Genomic DNA, 20,898 nt, shown 5'->3' on the forward strand with positions numbered 1-20,898 from the left:
TAAAGGTTATGGTAAAAATATTGGATGATTAAAATTTTGAATTAAATATCATTTTTTCAAATAAAACATCAGGTGTTTCAAATAGTATTAAAATATGAATACAATGTTGAGATAATTCGTTTTTCATTTAATTTGATTAATAAATAATATCCCTTATATATTAAAAGAGAAGCATTGTAATAAATGCATTCACATTATAATAGATACGTGTCAAACTCACAATGATTTGATAATAAATATGATAACACGTTCACACTATACTCATAAATGTGTTTACACTATGTACTTTGTGTTTTTTATTAATATAAAACTCACATACATGGTTCCAATAAAACTCTAGAGTTTTCGGTTCAAATAAAAATAGATAACGAATCAAAAGCCAAACTATATATATTATTTTTATTGTTTACGGATAAAGTTGAGCAAAATATTCATAAATTTTAATTTGATTTGTTATCCTTTTTTATTTGAATAAAAAAATCTGGATATCCGTAACTCTATGAAACAATCAAATACTAAAATACAATATCCAAAAAAGAAGCAAATCACAAATACCAATATTTTTAGGAACAAATATCTAATTCGATCTATTATATGCATATATATATATATATATACATATATGTAAAGAATTATATGTATATATATATATATATGTTATCTATATATATTATACTTGATATCAGTTTTACAATATATTTTTGAATTAAATTTATTATATTAGGTACTAGAATTTAAAAAGTTAAATAATGTTTTATTTTTGTAATAAAATGTTATCATTAAATTTTTCAATTTTTTTTTTTTATTTGCGGATCAAATCGGATATTCTTCCAAATTCTAAAATATTTCGGATATCCGAGTCACCGAATATCTAGGTGGCTAAAGATCAAATCGATACGAATGCTTCCAAATACCCAGATATTCGATATGTGCCCACCCCTATTTACAAATACAATTTTATTTTCTTTATATGAAAAAAATGACTAATGTCAAGGCCTTTTTTATTTTAAATTAATTTTAATTTTATTTTTCATGTATTATTTTGAAAAAAATGTCATTTAATATTAATTAACAATATCTTTATATATTTCTCAATTATTTTATATATTTTTTATATACACATACATGTGCACATTGATGCGAACACTTTGTAACTAAGTATTCACCACAACTGAAGAATCTAATTTTTTTGAAAGTTGAAATATTTTTCTTACTGCCTCTTTCACTACCGACCAAATTGTAGTGAAATGATTTGTCTTAATAATTTCTTTTATTTTTCTTAAACTATTATCTGTTTTGAAACTATTGGTTCGACATGACGAATATTTAAAATTTATAACATGAAAATAAAAAAATAATATTAATTTTTGGTTTTTACCAAATGATTACAAAACCAAAAAAAACTTAGAACCGAACTAATATCCAGATTAAACAGATTTAATATCTTTTTATTAAAAATAACGAAACTAATAATCACATTCCGCGCAAGGCGCGGGTTATTACCTAGTTTTCATGGTATTTGAGTTATCTCTAAAATTAATGTTGTTAAAGATATAAATTGTTAGTTCGGTATCCATTTAGTTCTAGGTTTGATTCTGTCTATTTAGAAATTTCGGACATTTGTGGACATAGATTCAGTTTGGTTCTTTGGTTGGGATGGGGTTTTGGGTTAAAATGCCCATTCACCAAGCGGAAGAACTTGCACAGATGCAATACACGTTGATAGACATCGAATTCAAAAATAAACGCACTTCAAGAACATCAACAGTCCGATTGAATTACACTCAAGTTACACTCAGTAAACAACCATTCTTTACCCTAAGCCGGCGGCGACGGCTGCTGAGACTCCATCGGAATCCCAAGATCATTCCTCTTGAGAACAGGAAGCGCGATGAAAGATTTGGTCTTACTGATGGGTCTGCTCTTTTCAAGCCTCACAACGTCACCCACCTTGAACTCGTTCTCCGGGTCATGCGCCTGATACTTCTTCTTCATCCTCACGCGCCTCTTGTACTTCGGGTGTGGAGCCAGCCTCGTCACCTCCACTGCCACCGTCTTGTCGCTCGTTGCGCACACCACGCGTCCTTGCATCGTCTTCATGGCTCTTATCGCCGGGACTAAACCAGGCTTCCTAGTGTTCGGAAAGGAAATGGGTTTGGAGAGAGAAGAGAGTGGAGTGGAGCCATGGTTGAATGGGGAGGAGGAGACCTTCAGAGACTGCAGAGATGAGGCTAGCGACGCCATTGATTGAGGGGGACGAAGAAGATAAGGTGAGATTTATATAGTGGAAAGCAGATGTGTGATCCACTTGAATATTGGGCTGTTAATAGACTATTGGGTCTAATCATGCATCTCTATAAGCAAAATATATTTATATATTGGCCCGTGACTAAGCCTTTTAATAAACTTCTATTGTCAACTTTTGTTTTATATTCAGCTGAAACAAAAATTTATATTTACTCCGTTCTCAAAAGTAAGATTTTCTAGATTTTTTCTTGTTTCACAAAAATACATTTTCTATGTTTTTAAGATACTCTTGTATACTTTTGAGAAACATTAATTACAAATATTTGAATTGATTAGATTTAATTGGTGAAAAGTAATTAGAAATTATATAGAAAATAAATAATAAATTAAACTATCAAAATTTATTATATTTTTAATAAACATAAAATCTCTAGAAAATCTTACTTTCAGAAACAGAGGTAGTAGATTTTTTTCATCTTATTCATTAAAATCGTTCACTCTTGACTTAAAAAACCACTTACATATTGCATTAGCTCTCGAAGTTTAATTCAGGAGCATTTCAAAAATCAAATTTCAAGTGGCGGGAAAACGAGGGTTGTGCATGTCAAGATTTTTTGGAAATGCTCTTACAAATCTAGGAACATTTCCAGTAATAATTTGTATATCTAGATTTTTTGAGGAGAAGATCTTTTGTGTGCTCCCTCGTGACTTAGGTTTCTTTTTCCTATCATATGTGAAGTGTGAAGTTTTGGATTTTAACGGTGCCTTTGATATATGGTGTTTTATACATCTTGTATATATGCTTTTCAATTGGTTTTCAAGTCTTTATCGAGTCTTCCTAGTTCTTTTCGAGTCATTACAGGTCTGGAGTTGCATTGGATGACAGATGGACCAGCTGGAGGGAAAGAGTACAATTTGGAGTTTTTCACGCAGAACAGTCTGACGACTGTTCCGACCAAGCGGAACAACCAAGCGGAGCAACCCAAGTGACTGTTCCCGCAGCAGAGATTTTTAAAGAAACTACAATCATTACGGGATTTGCCCTAATTATCCCTATTTTCTCTCCCAGCCGCCTCTGGCTTTGATATATCATATTTTCTGCTTCTCTTTATCATACTACGCTAGTTTACAGAGAGGAACCAAACCCAAAAACTCCATTGTTGGATTTGCTTATTGTAAAGGGAGAAGGATCTCTACACTCTTGAGAAGAATCCTGAACCCTATCTCTTTTATTTTATTGATTCAATATGTTTTCTTCATATGTTATATCTGTGTTCTCTGTAGCTATGGTTGAGTAGTCACCTTGCTTAGTCTAGGGTGTTAGGGTGTTTAGATCTATGAGCTAAATACAAATAAGGATTTATGTTTTGATTGTCTCTATTCATGATTGCGCTTACTGCCTGCATTAAACTAGCTACTTAGTGCCTGATTTTTAGGTTTAATCTAATCATCAAAAGTGTTTTAGGTTGCTAGAAATATCATGAATGGGCGATTTGTCCCTAACCAGCGAAAGTAGATGTTAGGGCAAATTGTGAACAAATCGAATCTGAACTTAATGTTTGTCTTCATATTCTAATCCAAACGACAGTTTAGGTGTTAGAATTGCTTGATAAAAGGGGAGACACCACGACAGTGGGTCAAACTTTATTTGTTTTTCGAGTTCTAGACTTGTTTGAATTGTTCCTTGAATATTTATTTGGCTCATGATCGCTTTGACACCGGATCAATCGCCCTAGACTTAGCATCTTTTAAAATCTTAAACTTTAATTCAATCTATTACTTGCTTGTTACGATTCCTCAAACCAAAAACCCCCATATTGTTTTAGCTAGATATTGATCCCATAAAGATAAAGTGTAATCTTTGGTCTCTGTGGATTCGATCCTAAAGTGCTACATCGACATACCATTCGATTGTGGTAGTGTGCACATTAGGTTAATTGGTGTGCGTATACACGTAATATCAGCCTTCTTGCCAAAAGAGGGGAGAGGCGGTGAGTTGTTGGGTGGTGGTTGTGGAGAGGAGGTGCGACAGTGTTTGAACTGATGAATCTGATTAAAAAATCTTGCCATTTTGGAGGAAAGCACTGGGTCTTGAAAGGAGTTCCCGACAGCATCGGCCAAAAATCTTGAAAATTTAAAACGTTTATATTCGGTCGAACGAGTTTCGTAAGACAGTTATACCCGGTCCAGAGAGTTAAGTAGAAAAGTTATATTAATTAGGGGTTTAGGGGTTTTAGGATCTATGTTCTAATATCATGTTAGATTCAAGTTTATTATAGACTTCCAACTTAACATTAATTGCGATAAGTAAACTGGCTCTAACCTTTTGTATGTGACATAAAGTTTTCTTAAATTCCCGATGTGGGAAACTATATCCCTAATACCCCTCTTCAAGACGATAATTTTTATCAGGCAAAAATTTCGTAACTGCATTAACTAAAGAAGTTATATTAATCAAAGGTTTAGGGGTTTTAGGATCATATTCTAATACTATATTAGATTTGAGTTTATTATGAATTTCTAACTTAAAACCAATTGATAATAAGTGGATTGGTTCTAAACCTTTATATATTATTTAATTAATGTCTCTTAGAATTCTTGATGTGAGATACTATATCTCTAAAACTCCTATCTATCCTTTTTTTAACTCTTTCGATGAGGGCTCAAAAATTTTACGGACCTACTGCAAAAAGAATTTTGGATCCTTAAAACTAATAACGGTTCAAAGTTTTAAATAAATTTGTTTTTAATTAACAAATAATTATAAATATTTTTTTACAAAAATTGTGATGAAAACAAATATATATATATATATATATATATATATATATATATATATATATATATATATATATATATATATATATATATATATATATATATAAAAGAAGTTTAGCCTTTTATAATATATTTTAACATAAAATTACATGTATATTTTAAAAGCCGGACCCTTAACTATTAAGAAGTGGGAACTGGGAAGACATTAGATTTGACCGGGTGGCGGTCGTTCTAATTGTCCCCCATTTAAGACGCCCCTGCTTTAGATGAGTGTCTCCTGCATAGTCCTCTTTCGGTGTTTGGTGGCGGTGGTGCTGATGGGTCCTTGTTCCGGCTTGTCTTCGCTTTGGTTCCCCCACGGCTGTGACGGTGGCCGGGCAGCATAGGGTGTATGGAGGGTATAATGAGAGAGGGAAAAGCTTGCGAGTTGTTTGGGATAGAAGAGGTGTCGTGGGAGGAGAGTATGGAAGATAAGATTTGGGTTAATGTGTTGATCGGACTTGGTTTCGCTTACTTTTGTTTTGTTTCTGGAGGTTTCAGATGAAGAAACTCATCACAAAAAGGGACAAGAAGATCACTCATGTTTTGTTTCGAATTTTTCAACTCACTTTTTTATTTTGTTTGGTAATAGGAGACCTAATACAAATCATCCTGTATTGACATTTGGTTGGAATATGAAATGGAAGCTATTTGATTGTCACATTGTGTAGAGTAGCTTGCTTTTGAACTAAAGCATGGGAATGTAAGAAGAGAGAGCTTATCGCTGCAGTACATTTGGTTCTGCCACAGGTCCAAGGGCTTGTGGTTGGAGAGTCCCCTTTATAATAGACCTACCAATGGAAGTCCAGAAAAAATGGCCCGTATGGACACATTCAATTGGAGATGGAAGAACCATTGAGCCTTTGTTGCTTCACCATGTAAAAACAACATCGTGTTTCTTCAGGAAACATAAGGACACGAAGATCTGGAGGTAGGTAAAAAAAGAGTCTTCACACAACAAGTAGTTCAACTGAAAAAGAAATACACATTCCAAGAACAACAACAGTTCAACTGAATTACAACTCAAGTTTGGACAAAGACAAATAAACAACCAATCTCTACTCTTCCCCTGGCGGCGGCGACGGCTGCTGAGACTCCATCGGAATCCCAAGATCATTCCTCTTGAGAACAGGAAGTGCGACGAAAGACTTAGTCTTACTGATGGGTCTGCTCTTTTCAAGCCTCACAACGTCACCCACCTTGAACACGTTATCAGGGTCATGCGCCTGATACTTCTTCTTCATCCTCACTCGCCTCTTGTACTTCGGGTGTGGAGCCAGCCTCGTCACTTCCACCGCCACCGTCTTGTCGTTCGTTGCGCACACGACGCGTCCTTGCATCGTCTTCATGGCTCTTATCCCCGGGACTAGACCAGGCTTCCTAGTGTTCGGAAAGGAAATGGGTTTGGAGAGAGAAGAGAGTGGAGTGGAGCCATGGGTGAATGGGGAGGAGGAGATCTTCAGAGACTGCAGAGATGAGGCTAACGACGCCATTGATTTGGGGGTGGACGATGAAGATAAGGTGAGATTTATAATAGAAAGCAGATGTTAATGGACTATTGGGCCGAATCATGGATCTATGTTACTAATATATTTATATACTGGCCCATGTCTAAGCATTTTCATATTCCAAAACGTTAAACACTATTGGACTTCTATAGTCGCATTATTTTTTTGATTTATAGTATTCAGCTGAAACAAAAATTAATAATTTTCATTTAATTATTAGGATATTACCCGCGTTTTTCTTATTTATAATTTATTTACAAAATTGACTAACAAATTTATTGTGATATATAAATTCATTTATTTGAGTATTCTTCACATTTTCTCCTCTTTGCCGACTGGAAGCAATATCATCTGGTTCTCTTTTTTCTCTTTGACATCTTTTTTCCTAAACATACAAATTATGAAGCAAAGTAGACGTTGGAATAAGAATAGTTTCAGTTGTTTTAGTATGTATTTTTAGAGTGTTTTTTTTCTTGTAAGTAGATATCAAATAACTAAAAAAGGATTTTATCAAAATTGTCATATAAATTATAGGGGCATTTTAAATATTCCGACAGCAATCAAATATATTTAAAGATCGTGTTTACGATTTGGCTTCAATTACATATCGAATCTATTAATTTAGTGTCCTATTTTTATCTACCATTTACAAATCATAATAGGACCAATTAAAAAATTAGTTAATATAACATATTTGATTATTAACATTAATAATAAAACAACTATAAATTTGAATTTATTTTTTAAATCTGTTGAGAAAGAATCTAACAAAATCTTACTCCAAATTTTAAATATTTTTTTTATAAAATAACATATTAATTAATTTCGTAATTAGTAATATAATATTGTTATAAATCAATGTTAACTAAAATTTGATTATAAAATAAAAAAGAAAAGATATATAATATTCTTTTATAAATTATACAATTATATTCTGTATTAAAAAATAGAAGTGCTATATGAATTAAATATGATAAAATTATATTAAATAGGTAAATTAAGAAATATTATATTTTATACAAATTGTTTCATTTAAATAAATTAGCACTCATCCTTAAAATGAGTTAAAATTCGTAAACTATATAATAGTTTTATACAAAAATAAATTTATCAAAATATGTTAAACTTTTATATCGACACATGTATATTATCTTTTTTATTTATTTTGAAACTCTCAACAAGATATTGTTTAAAATGTTTATATACAAAAATATAATAGTATATAATAACCTTTAGATCATATACTATTTTAAAATATGATATTAGAAAACTATGAAGTTTTAGTAATTCATTAAAAATATTAATGAAAAATCAAATTTTAATTATATTTTTTAAAAATTATAACAAAATTTGTTGAGAAAAATTTAGAAACTTTTACCAAAATATAAAATACTATTTTTAAAATAATGTATTAACGTAGTAACAAAAACAAATTCAAAATTCATGTAATCTTCTAAACTCAAAAATTGTAGGGTAATTTTTAAAGTTTTCTTGAAAAAATATAAAATTTTCAAAATAAATATTCAAACTCAAAATAAATTATTTCAAAATTTTACAAAAGATAAAATCATAGATAATAGGGGAAAGCGAAATTGCCACAAATAGCACATTCATACTACCACTTTTAATGTTTACACTAACTACTTTTACCCTCACTTTTAATAAAAGGTAAAAGACAATTATACCTTTATGGTTAACTAATCTAGACTTAGGTTTAGAGTTGAGGAACGGGGTAAGTTTTTGAAATGTGAAATTTAGGATTCTAATAAATATATAAATAAATACTTAAAATTTTGATAAAAACTTTTTAAAATAGTTTCAAACATAATTTTCGTTTTTCAAAAAGAAATTTGAAATAAAATAAAAAAATGCAAAAAAATGCAAAAAAAATAATTTTTAAAAAAGTTTGAATTTGAAAAAGTAAAATTCGGAAACATAAAAAATAAAAAACAAGTAAAATTATTTTTTATGTTTTCGAATTATACTTTTTCAAATTCGAACTTTTTTATAATTTTTTTTGAAATTATTTTTTTCGAATTTTTTATATATTTTTTTTTCAAATTGCTTTTTGAAAAACGAAAATTATGTTTGAAACTATTTTTTAAAATTTTTTTAAATTTTTAAGTATTAATTTATATATTTATTAGAATCCTAAATTTCACATTCCAAAAATCTTACCCCACCCCTTTAACTCTAAACCTTAAGTCTAGATTAGTTAACCCTAAGGGTATAATTGTCTTTTACCCTTCATTAAAATGAGGGTAAAAGTAGTTAGTGTAAAGATGAAAAGTGATACTATTTATGTGCTATTTGTGGCAATTTCCCAACATAATAAATAATATTCTTTTGAAATGCACCACGAAAAAAGAAACTATATATGTTGTAAAATCTAAGGCAACCTAATATTTTGAAATCTTAATTAAAAATGAAACTTAATATCATAACATCAAAAAAATATCATATATGAATAAAAATTAAAAAAATTAATATGATAGATGCTATTATGTATAAAACTAAGTGTCTTCCTGCACCATGTGCAGTAAATATTTTTTAACAGATAAATATAAATTATATTTTAAAATAAAATTTTATTAATATTGTAAATTTTCTTTTTTGTATCAATATTTTAATATAAATTTGATTTAATTAATCAAAAAAATATATTTAAGAATATGCATGTATATATTTGAAATTATAATCTTAGATAAATTTTCTATCTATTTATTTTGATTAAATATTTTAAATAAATTTGTAAAAGTTGCATAATTACCAAAAATTAAAATTAGACAATACTTATAAAGTTTGTAGATATATAAGAAAATAATGATTTTCTGATTAAGTTTTTATAATTTTTTTTTAAATGTATACATTTTTGAAAATTTTAGTAATAAAATTGCATAATTTAAAATATATAATTAAATTATATTTCGCAATTTATAATGCCATATTTGAATATATTTATTTAATAATGATTTATGAGTTATTCCCATATTCTAAAAAAATTTCCAAAAATATCAATTGACATTAAATGTAATATATGAATTATTAACATATTATAAAAAGTTTACCAAAAATATAAATTAACATTAAATGCAATTGTCCATGTAATATTAAACTATAAGACATGTCATCAATTTCAGTAGCCATGTCATATTTGTTTTTTGAAATTGATTGTAGAAAGGACATGTGGCAAAATCACTTTAAAAATATAGTTTAGGAGATTTACTAAAATAGTATTTCTATATTATGTAAACTAAACAGTCTTACTTATAAATCCCGTTAAATACTAAAATAATATATTTTAAAGTATATTTTTTAAACACAACATCTAAATATAAATTATCTTAAACATATTTATTTTTTATGATATAATAAATAAATTTGAAAAATGTATTATAGAAAAACGTATAAATTAAAAAAAAAACATATTTCAAAAGATGTTATCTATTTGATTATTTCATATTATTATTTTATTATACCTAACTGGAAAATATATTAGTAAATAATAAAAAAATAATAACAAAGTAAAATGTACTCTCTTTGTTTTTGATTGTAGGTAGTTGTAGCAAAAAAAAAATCGTTTCACATACGTAGTTTACATATTTGAATGATCCTTTTCATTTATTGAATATTGTGTGACCACTTAAATAATGTTTGAATTTTTATAATTGGTTGAGTTTATTGATTAAATGATATTTTTTTAAAAATAACAATTTTCTTAATATTAGTGCCTTTAAGTAAAATTATTTATATTTTAAAACATGGGAAGTATTAAACAAATCATTATATATTAATAATACCGAATAAGAAATATAAACAATATTATTACAGAGTTATACAATATATAATACGAAAATAAAAATTTTATATTTAAAACATTTATTAAAACATCAAATACATTTATAAAATAAAAAAATATCTGTAGGATCGTGCGGGTTAAAATCTAGTTGTTGTGACAAATGTATTCATTTATTATAATACTTTATATTGTTTCATGTTTTATTGGGCCTATTAAAATATAAATGATAACTTCTAACGTAGATAAAATAATAGAACCTTAAATTAATAGAATAAGATTAAGACTACGGTGAGATCCCCTTTTTGCTCTATAGTGAGAATTGTGTTAAATAAATTGGGCGGAGTGAAAATTGTATAAAAATAAAATAATCAAACTACATATTGTACATACTCTGCAAAATAAGTTATTGTATTATGAATAGTATAACGCGCAGTAATAATTATATAGCAAATCGAGAAAAAGAATGCATTCAATTATTATTTAGTAGCATACGATTAGGAGTTTTTCGTTTAGTATCGATGCGATGATGATTTAATTATTATTTTATTTATTTAGTAGCATACGAGTAGATGCGATGACTACTTAAAAGAAGTGGTGAACTACGTCTAATTTACATCTCATTACGGTTTAGTATGTCAAAACAGAATCACACCTGGAATCGGATCAAATTTTAATTGTTCAAAAGAATTTTGTAGTAATAAGATCTGGTAAGCCGATAACTTCGCTGATTCATCAAAATAAAACTTAAAATATACCTAGATACTAGGTGTTTTGTCCGCGATGCGGACTTAAACATTTTCATAAATTTTTGAAAAGTTTTCTGTACACTATATTCATTACTAAAATAAATTTTAAAATACCTCAATATTATATTTTTAATTATATAATTAAAAACTTTTATTTGATTAATATTTAGTTATATAATTTATGTTTTTAACGTTTTACTAAAATACTTTTTCAGAAAACAACAATACAGTATATAAAAATTATCTTCTTTTTTAATTATATTTTTAGATTTAGGATAATTCAATATTATGTTTTTAATTATCTAATCAAGAATTTTATTTAATTAATATTTAGTTGTATAATTTATGTTTTTAACTTTTTACTAAAATACTTTTTCAGATAACAATACAATATATACATAAATTATCTCCTTTTTAAATTATATTTTCAGATTTTGGATAGTTATTACTATTATTAATATTAATCAATTATCTAATCAAATCAATAAAAATTTGTTTTTATTTTTTTTTTATTTTTTTATACATTTTATTCATTAAGAGTATAAACGACATTAACCAGCTCTAACTTTGAACGTGAGAGCTCGATTCCAAAAATTTATTTTATTTGATTAATATTTAATTATATAATTTATGTTTTTAACGTTTTACTAAAATACTTTTTCAAATAACAATACAATATATATATAGAAATTATCTTTTTTTTAATTATATTTTAGATTTTGGATAATTGAATATTTTATTTTATATAAGTAAGAATTTTATTTGATTAATATTCAGTTATATAATTTATGTTTTTAATTTTTTACTAAAAGATTTTTTTAGATAACAACACAATATATACATAAATTATCTCTTTCTTAAATTATATTTTCAGATTTTGGATAATTCTTATTATTATTAATATTAGTCAATATCTAATCAAATCAATTAAAATTTCGTTTTTATTTTATAATTTAGTTATATACTTTATTCATTAAGGATATAAACGATATTAATCATTCTAACTTTTAACGTGAGAGCTCGATTCCAAAAATTTACTTTGCAAATAATAATATAGATAGCACTTTAGTAAAATTTGGAGAACCCCTCTTATTTGCTTCCAACCGAGATGAATCACAAGGAGTGAAGCCTGACCAACAGGCAACAGGAGAAGTTAACTCGTTCATCACATGATGTTCTTCACCATATAATAAATGAGAGCTACCGTTGGTTTTGGTGGGTTTAGAAACATTGACTATTACGAAAAGTATTTATTTTAAAACTATTGTTATACCAAACATAAACAAAGATTTTGGAATTCTGATTAAAACAACATTTACAAATCATCGTTGTGCGCGCATAATCCCTACGTAATACTTATACGGAATCATGTGATAATTTTGGTGCTATGGCTTATGCATGGGTTGACCTGACTTTCATTGACTTCTAAATCATATCCAATACTAATAATAAAAATACCTAAATCAATGCTCGCGCTCTTGCGGCGGAATCATTAATTTCTTGGCCGGAACGTCCACCACAGCCATAGAGGGGATCGCTGCGGTGGTAACTCGCTCGCAGCGAGGACACATGGTGAGGCTCGAGGTGGAGGTCATTGTGGATGAGCCCACCTTCATAGCTCTAAGCTCTTCTACTTCTATATGGAGCCTGTTGTTTTGCTCTGTTAATGAACCAAACCACCTTTTAAGATACGCACATTCCATCTCAGTTTGCTTCATTTTACTCCTACACCAAAAAAATCCAAAAAGGATACGGTACGAGTTAATTATTTATTGATCTAAATAAGATTAAACGCATAGATATTTTATAGAAGTTGGTAACTTTCAACATAAAAAAGGATCCAATATGCTTGTCGACGATGCAAATAAATAGTAATACTATACTAAAGGGTCATGGAAATATACTAAAGTATTACTGTATTAAATATATAAAGCCATGTAAATTAAAAAACACATGAAGGGCCAAATGAATTATGAGTCGAATGGCATTGATGAGAATGTAAGTACACGAGGCAGAAGGAAGAAAACACATTGATTAGTTTACTTAGGCTCCGAATGGTAACAACGGATTGGATTGAACGATACAGAACAAGCGGAACAGATACTGCGGTATGGTTTAACTGCGGTTTGTATAAGAAAAACGCATGCCAAGGAACAATTGCGGTACGACTAAAACGAGCAGTTCAAAACAAAGTGTGAATGATAACATATATAATAAATAGTATAACAGCGGGATACATATGATATATTTATATTTTACTATTATTTTTAACATGTTTAAGAGTTAAAGTAATTTTTAGAATATTCAAACAAGATTACTGTAATTTTTAAAATATTTTACTATCAGTAAAAAAATAGAGAACCGCACTTGCAATACACCTTATTTTTGTGTGTTCTTTAATTTGTTGACAAATAATTAAAAAATTTAAAAAGAAGCTATAAAATAAGTACAGTATACTTCTATTATGCTACTAAAAAAACAAAAAGGATGTGGTTATGATTATAGTTTTATTTTCGGAAACTGTCATAATAGTATACGACCAATGTTGAAAATCTTATTATTTATTGCATTACTAGGTGTCTTCCTGCACCATGTGCAGTAAAAAAGTTTAAAATATTTTTAACAGATAAATATAAATTATATTTTAAAATAAAATTTTATTAATATTGTAAATTTTTTTTTCCGTATCAATATTTTAATATAAATTTGTTTAATTAAACATAAAAATTATATTTAAGAATATGCATTTATATATTTGAAATTATAATCTTAGATAGATTTTTCTATCTATTTATTTTAATTAAATATATTAAATACATTTGTAAAAGTTACATAATTACCAAAAATTAAAATTAAACAATATTTATAAAATTTGTAGATATATAAGAAAATAATGATTTTACGATTAAATTTATATAATTTTCTAAAAAAATTGTATACATTTTTGAAAATATTAGTAATAAAATTGTATAATTTAAAAATATATAATTAAATTATATTTAAAAATTTATAATGACATATTTGAATATGTTTATTTTAATGATGATTTATGAATTATTTCCATATTCTATAAAAATTTCCAAAAATATAAATTGACATTAAATATAATATATGAGTTATTACCATATTTTAAAAAGTTTACCAAAAATATAAATTAACATTAAATGTAATTGTCCATGTCATATTAAGTTATAAGACATGTCATCAATTTCAGTAGCTACGTCATATTTGTTTTATGAAATTGATTGTAGAAAAGACATGTGGCAAATTCATTTCGCAAACATAGACTAAGGGATACCTTTCCCATCTGTTCACAATTATTGAGAGATCAAAATTCTTATTTATTTTAATTATAATGCGTACCAATTTTCCATTTTAAGCGATGACTCATGATTTATATACTTACTACCTTTGTTCCTTAAAATAGATTTTTCACATACTAAAAATACATTAAATTACGATTCTAAAGTATCATTTTTGAAATTATCATTTTCAATGATAATTTAATGAACTTTTTAAAATTTTACAGTTTATACATTAAAAACATAAAATATCTATTTTTATCAAACAGTTTTTTTCTAAAACATCATTATTTGTGGAACGGAAATAGTATTATTAACATGCTGACAAAAATCTGTTCTATTAAAAGGGAAGCAGTCTACATAAATCTACTTATACAAGTTGTTTGGACCCTTTACTTTTTTATGTTTTGGTCTAACCCTATTTGTTATAACAAACCTTATATAACAAACCTTATTATCGAATATTATGCCATCGTATAACAGCCTTATGCCATCGTATAATTCACGGAAATGTATAGCATATTTATAGAATATGCCATCGTATGCCAACAGATCAGTTATATTCTCATTCATATTATCGCTTTTGACATGTAATTCACGGACCTGAAAAGCATATTTAACTAAAAGATACTATTATCTTAACAGCTTAACACCATCCTATATCTTATATAAGCACACCTCTCACCAAACTCAAGAACATCACATATCTCACCAATATCATCAAAATGAAACCTGAGGCTCAGAGACAAGGAAACCAAAATATGATTTTGATAGACCTGCAATTTAAAACTTTGATTTTGATTTTCAACAATAATTTAAATATTGACTATTTATAGAAAAAAAATATAGCTTTATAATAACTACAGATTAAATCCCTTTTATATATTTGCTTTTATCTTTTGTAAATTTTATTTATAGTTAATATATATATATATAGTTGTGTGCAACAATCTTTCTAATACCAACATATATATTTACACTTCATAATTCCTACACTATTAAACAAAGAAACATCATTTTTATAAACATTTCAACCAAATTTCAAAAACACATGCTTGATCACATCAATATAAATAAATAAAAAATAGCTTTATAATAACTACAGATTAAATCCCTTTTATATATTTGCTTTTATCTTTTGTAAATTTTATTTATAGTTAATATATATATATATATAGTTGTGTGCAACAATCTTTCCAATACCAACATATATATTTACACTTCATAATTCCTACACTATTAAACAAAGAAACATCATTTTTATAAACATTTCAACCAAATTTCAAAAACACATGCTTGATCACATCAATATAAATCATGATGACTCTAATCTTAAAAAAATTATATGAACACAAAATAATAATCAATTTCAAATTTTATTTTTGCCCTAAGCGCGGGTCAAAATCTAGTAATAGTATTATTAACACTAAATATGTTGTTGTACACATAGAATAATTAGATTTTAACTGAAGAATCACGCAATAACTGAAGAACTATACATTACCAAAAATGTTCTAATGGTATAAAACGTTGAGAGACACGTGAATTGAATATATAGGTATTTACACTCTAGTATGAGACTTTATAAAAAACTCAATTATCTGATCTTATTTAATGAGAAACTTATAATATAAATTACAAGAGATAAAGTCACCTGTTACAATTCAGTTGGAGGATAAAGATTACTCGGTTCAATCTTGTTATCTTAGAACTTTAGCTTCAATTTTCTCATTCTCTAATCAACTCAAATGTTATATCTTCCCCTGCTCTTACTTCATTTGCATCAAAAAATCATTTCCATCCATTATGATTCTCAATGTGCGAGTACACATATAGTTTTTTTTTTGCATTCACAATTATATCTCATTTTTTCTGTTCTTATCCACCATAGTTATATCCTCCTTTTTAGTGAGGTTATTCGTTCTCGTGAAATATATTGGTATATGCTGAACAAAATATTTATAGTTTAGAAACTCAAATGTTTTCATAAAAAACAGAGATAGAAGCATCGGAATATCACATGTTTACCATCCTCATGGCTTGTTTATGTAACAAGGAAGGTCACAAACCGGCTATCTGACTGTTTTTTTTATTGTAGGTGAGTAGTTGGAACGTAGTGTTTTCCTCATTTTGAAGAAGCTCAAATATACAATTGTTTCCATCTTCAAGCTTGTTTATTGTGCAAAAGTTTGTCCAACCCTGATATATGGAACTTCCACGTGATTGTCTTTGATCCTTACTCAGTTCTACATGATATAATTCACCTTCTCCGTTATCATCAGAACTATCTTATCAAGATTTATGTGCAATTTTTTGTATGTCACATTGGAGTTCGGTTCGGGTCATGAAAACCTGAAACCGAATGGGTCCTATAACAAATTTCACATAAATCTTGATAAGATAGTTTTGATGAACCATAAAGGTGAAGTATATTATGCAAAACTGAGTAAGGATCAGAGCCAGTCACGTGGGAGTTCCATATATCAAGGCTGGACAAACTTTTGCACAAAAAACAAGCTTGAAGATGGAGACAATTGTATATCTGAGCTTCTTCGAAACGAGGAAAACAATCTGTTCCAACTACTACCTAAAATAAAAAAAAGAAAGTAGTCAGATAGTCGATTTATGACCTTCTTTGTTACAGAAACAAGCCTTGAGGATGGTAAACATGTGACATTTCGACGCTTATATATCCGTTTTTTTGTGAAAGCATTCGAGTTTCTAAACTATAAATCTTTTGTACATCATATACCAATAGGTTTCACGAAAGCGAATAGCCTCACTAAAAAGAGGGAGATAACTATGGTGGATAAGAACAAAAAATGAGATATAATTGTTAATGTGAAAAATAGCTATAGCCATGTATATTCGCGCACTGAGAATTCTAATGTATAGAAAAGATTATGTAACGCTAATGGAGTAAGAGTTGGAGAGGATATAACATTGGAGTTGACAGAGAAGGAGAAAAATTGATGCTAAAGTTCTATGATAACAAGATTGACACCGAAATTGATCTTCCAGCTGAATTGCAGCAAGTGACTTTATCTTTTATAACTTACATTATAAGTTTCTCATTAAATAAGATCAGAGAAAAGTTATTGATAAAGTCTCATATATGTTTAAACTTTATTCACCAATAATGTAAAAAATGTATTAAAAAGAAGAAGAAGAAACCGTACCTTGCTCTACGGTTTTGGAACCAAACTTCAATTTGTCTTGGTCGTAGCATCAGATGTTCAGCAAGTGTTTCCTTTTGTTTCTAAATTTTACATAGAAAATAAAGTGTAAAATACATTTATTGTTCAAGAGAACTAAAAAACTGTTGATACTATTTGTAGGGGAATAATACTTACAGGATTAAGGGTATGATTTTGTCTGAAACTATCTTCAAGAAGGCGAGACTGTTCTTTGGTTAGACGGAGTTTCTTGCACGGAGGAGCAGAGCCACCGTGGCTGAGTTCTTCATCCTCGTGAGAGGATGGCAAACGATTCATGTCTAGCTTCAGCTGTTCTCTTTCTCCGCTACTTCCTTCATCTGATTTTTTTTTTTTTGCGTGAAGAATATTATAATTGATAACAACAACAAAGAACCGACAAATATTTGTTATATATATATATATATATATATATATGTGTGTGTGTGTGTGTGTGTGTATTTTCATATAGTTACTTATGATCATTTGATATGCATAGTATATGTATGGTTTGGTTTACCGGAGCGAGGAGAGGAAGAGAAGCCTGGAGTGGAGATAGTGAGATCCAAGTTTGAAGAGTTCTCTGTTAATATCGCCATTAATTAACTAATTTAGGATTCTTGAGGAAGAACAAGAAGAGAAGGATTGCGTACCCAAAAAAAGCAAGAAGAGAAGGTAGAGTTAGAGAGGGAGACTAACTAATAAAGAGACAATCTTGAAGCATGACGATGCCTTTATATTTATATTACACATACACATGTTTAGTATTCTATAGACACACGCACGCATGCGTGATCCATACAGGAGATCGTAATAGAGTCCTATGAGTATTCGCGAAACGTATAGTATTGTCATGTATACGTAAATAGTAGTTTTATCATAAAAAAAAGGGAAGTTTACTAAAATGACACAAATTAATTGTGTTATTACTAGAATGACTCATATTTTTTGAAAATTATTAGAATATTTTTCTGGTCGAAATTGCCCTTGTCTATAGTTATAACAATAAAAAAACATTACCAAAATACCCTTAATATTTGATCGACGGCAGATTTATTTTCAAAAAAATAAATCTATCGACTAATAAGTCTGTTTATAAAATCTGTATAGAAAAAGAAGTCTACCGTTAAATTGGTGTCAGACTTTCTTATAAACGTCAGATTTGTTTTCACGGCAGACTTAATTATCCGATTAAAATAGAAAATAGACTTTTAAGAATATGTCTGTCGAATGAGGTAGTAGATTTGTTATAAATGGTAGATTTCTATGGTCAACTTATTTTCTTATGGGCCGGCTTATTTTCTTATGTTCGACTTATTATTTTACGGCAGAGTTATATAAACGACTTAAAATTGTTGGTAGACTTTTTGTTTATGTGGTAGCAGACTTTTTAATTTATATCATGACAGATTTATTGACCGAAATCTGGGTTTATGTAAACCAGACTTAAGTTAATGTTCAATTTTGAACCGGTTTACATAAATTTCGAATCTGATTTATTTTTAAGTTAATTAAGATCAAAATTAGGTAAATTTTTGGTAATTTTCGTCATCTCTTTCATAACTCTTTTCTTATTTATCAAGTTTTCCCTTTTCATGTAGTTTAATCACTTGTTCCAATACGAGGAATTATTTTCTTACATGTACATGATTAGAATGATGAACAATCTATTGTCAAAGCCACAAATAATGCAGTGAGCTTTCACAGGAATGAGTTTCTTACCATGCAATTAAAAAAAATCTTGCTCTTCTGGCAGTTTTCAACAGTGACAAAGTCAAAATCATAAATGGCATAATGACATTCTTCAGCAGAGAGGCGTACATCAAAGTCCTTATATGTACGAATAGGTTCTTGAATTTGACATGTTCTTGAGTTTGTAAGAAAAGGTTCTTGAATTTGACATGTTCTTGAGTTTGTAACTTTGTATCAGATACTGCTCTCTTTCAATTCATATTACATATCTATAAAGTTCAGAGATACTATAAGTTATTACTATCGATGAATTTGATTCAAAATATCATATGATCAAAGAGCAGCTACTAGTATTAGTTGTCTGCTAACAAGGAATGTGGACAGCAACCAGCTTACTATTTTTTCTTAATATCATTTTGAGAAAAGAACATAACAATGGAGGTGTTGCAAGCAAGAAACTCAACTGTCCATGAAAAATCTTTATAGCCTATAGACTTGTTAACATAGAGCTTAAGATTGTTTTGTTTCTTTGTCTTTGTCTTGGTGGTTCCAAGTACCACGCCTTGCTCCTTGTCAGCTACCTGAATGGTCATTGTCTTCTTGTACGCCAAACCTGAAATCAAAGCAAAAAGATCAACCGTTAATCACATGTAAACCAACAAAAGATCCAAACTTTAGAATGTGTACTACCTAAAGGCAATACTTGTGTCCATAAACAACATTTTATCCAACAAATTAACAAGAATTTTAAGGAAAATAAAAGAGTTGTGTGTTACCAGAGTGCTTGTAAGAGTTGAGTTTGCAGAGGTTGTTGCTCTCTTTGCTAAATAAAACCTTAGCATTCCCTTTGCCGAACTGTTTCACCAAGAAACAGTTGTTTCTCTTCCAAGAAAAGTTATCCTGGAACTGTTGCAATTTTCTTCCCAATATCACGTATGTATCTCATTAGATCCTAAGAGGAAACAATTTTAAACAATCCGAAACCAAGTCACTAGTTTATACAACTTTAAATAAAAACAGACAGTAAATGCTAATTATCAAATACAATTAACAGATCTGAAAGTCAGTTAGATGAAACTGGGAATTAGGGTTCCAAAATTTCAACATGCAATCAATTAATCTATGACAACAACAACTCGAATAGCATAGATTAAAGACTCATAGATTAGAGTAACTTGTAGTTGAAGCCGGATGTGACTGCGGTGAAATCGGTTTCGGGTTTGTCGAGTAGGAAGAGAAGAAGGTGATTTATCGTGGAGGATGGCGGAGACAAAGTCGAGTCACGCTGGTGACGGAGACGGAGCCTGTTTTGAGGGAAAAGGGACCATTGGAGATGGAGGTGAAGGAGAAGACGAGGAGAGCGTTTCGCCCTAAGTGTTTGCCTTTTTTTCTTTCTTATAATATTAAATATAGTTTTTTTTAATTAGCATATAATGGCAAAATCGTAAATTTGCATGCTTCAAGAGTTAATCTAGTAATTTCAAAATTATATGAGTTAGTCTAGTCATTTTATGATTAATTAGAGTCATTTTAAGTAATTTCTCTAAAAAAATAGTAGTTTTATCATGTACGGTGATCTCTTGATTATGTGAA

At 28.6% G+C, this 20,898-nt stretch overlaps 3 protein-coding genes across 4 annotated transcripts; all 3 read right to left on the reverse strand.

Annotated features, from left to right (window-relative positions):
* Window positions 1–1,667: 1,667 nt before the first annotated feature.
* LOC103839492 (30S ribosomal protein S17, chloroplastic) lies at window positions 1,668–2,266 on the reverse strand. Its single transcript, XM_009115993.3, has one exon. It carries the CDS (start codon window positions 2,242–2,244, stop codon window positions 1,819–1,821), a length of 426 nt encoding a protein of 141 aa, XP_009114241.1. The 5' UTR covers window positions 2,245–2,266; the 3' UTR covers window positions 1,668–1,818.
* A 3,697-nt stretch (window positions 2,267–5,963) lies between these two features.
* On the reverse strand, window positions 5,964–6,581 carry LOC103839491 (30S ribosomal protein S17, chloroplastic). Its single transcript, XM_009115992.3, has one exon. The coding sequence runs from the start codon at window positions 6,555–6,557 to the stop codon at window positions 6,123–6,125; it is 435 nt and encodes a 144-aa protein (XP_009114240.2). The 5' UTR covers window positions 6,558–6,581; the 3' UTR covers window positions 5,964–6,122.
* Window positions 6,582–12,354: 5,773 nt separating this feature from the next.
* LOC103839490 (homeobox-leucine zipper protein ATHB-17) lies at window positions 12,355–19,511 on the reverse strand. Of its 2 annotated transcripts, XM_033279713.1 has the most exons (4): window positions 18,134–19,511; window positions 17,773–17,954; window positions 17,599–17,678; window positions 12,355–12,842 (listed from the first exon to the last, which is right to left on the reverse strand). In XM_033279713.1, exons 1-4 carry the CDS (start codon window positions 18,210–18,212, stop codon window positions 12,581–12,583), a joined length of 603 nt encoding a protein of 200 aa, XP_033135604.1. In that variant the 5' UTR covers window positions 18,213–19,511; the 3' UTR covers window positions 12,355–12,580. The 2 variants fall into 2 exon arrangements, with proteins under 2 accessions (XP_033135604.1, XP_033135603.1); XM_033279712.1 differs by having other exon boundaries at window positions 17,773–19,511.
* Window positions 19,512–20,898: the final 1,387 nt, after the last annotated feature.

Source organism: Brassica rapa, chromosome A09 (genome assembly GCF_000309985.2).
Source record: "Brassica rapa cultivar Chiifu-401-42 chromosome A09, CAAS_Brap_v3.01, whole genome shotgun sequence".
NCBI classification, from domain to species: Eukaryota; Viridiplantae; Streptophyta; class Magnoliopsida; order Brassicales; family Brassicaceae; genus Brassica; species Brassica rapa.

Bases quoted from the DNA above. Each gene is read 5' to 3' on its own strand.
- LOC103839492 (XM_009115993.3), bottom strand. From the start codon at position 2,244: ATGGCGTCGCTAGCCTCATCTCTGCAGTCTCTGAAGGTCTCCTCCTCC.
- LOC103839491 (XM_009115992.3), bottom strand. From the start codon at position 6,557: ATGGCGTCGTTAGCCTCATCTCTGCAGTCTCTGAAGATCTCCTCCTCC.
- LOC103839490 (XM_033279712.1), bottom strand. From the start codon at position 18,099: ATGATCATAAGTAACTATATGAAAATACACACACACACACACACACAC. The intron at 17,679-17,772 runs GTAAGTATTATT...TGTAAAATTTAG, and splicing joins AAAATCATACCCTTAATCCT to AAACAAAAGGAAACACTTGC. The intron at 12,843-17,598 runs GTACGGTTTCTT...TTTTTGGTGTAG, and splicing joins TTCCAAAACCGTAGAGCAAG to GAGTAAAATGAAGCAAACTG.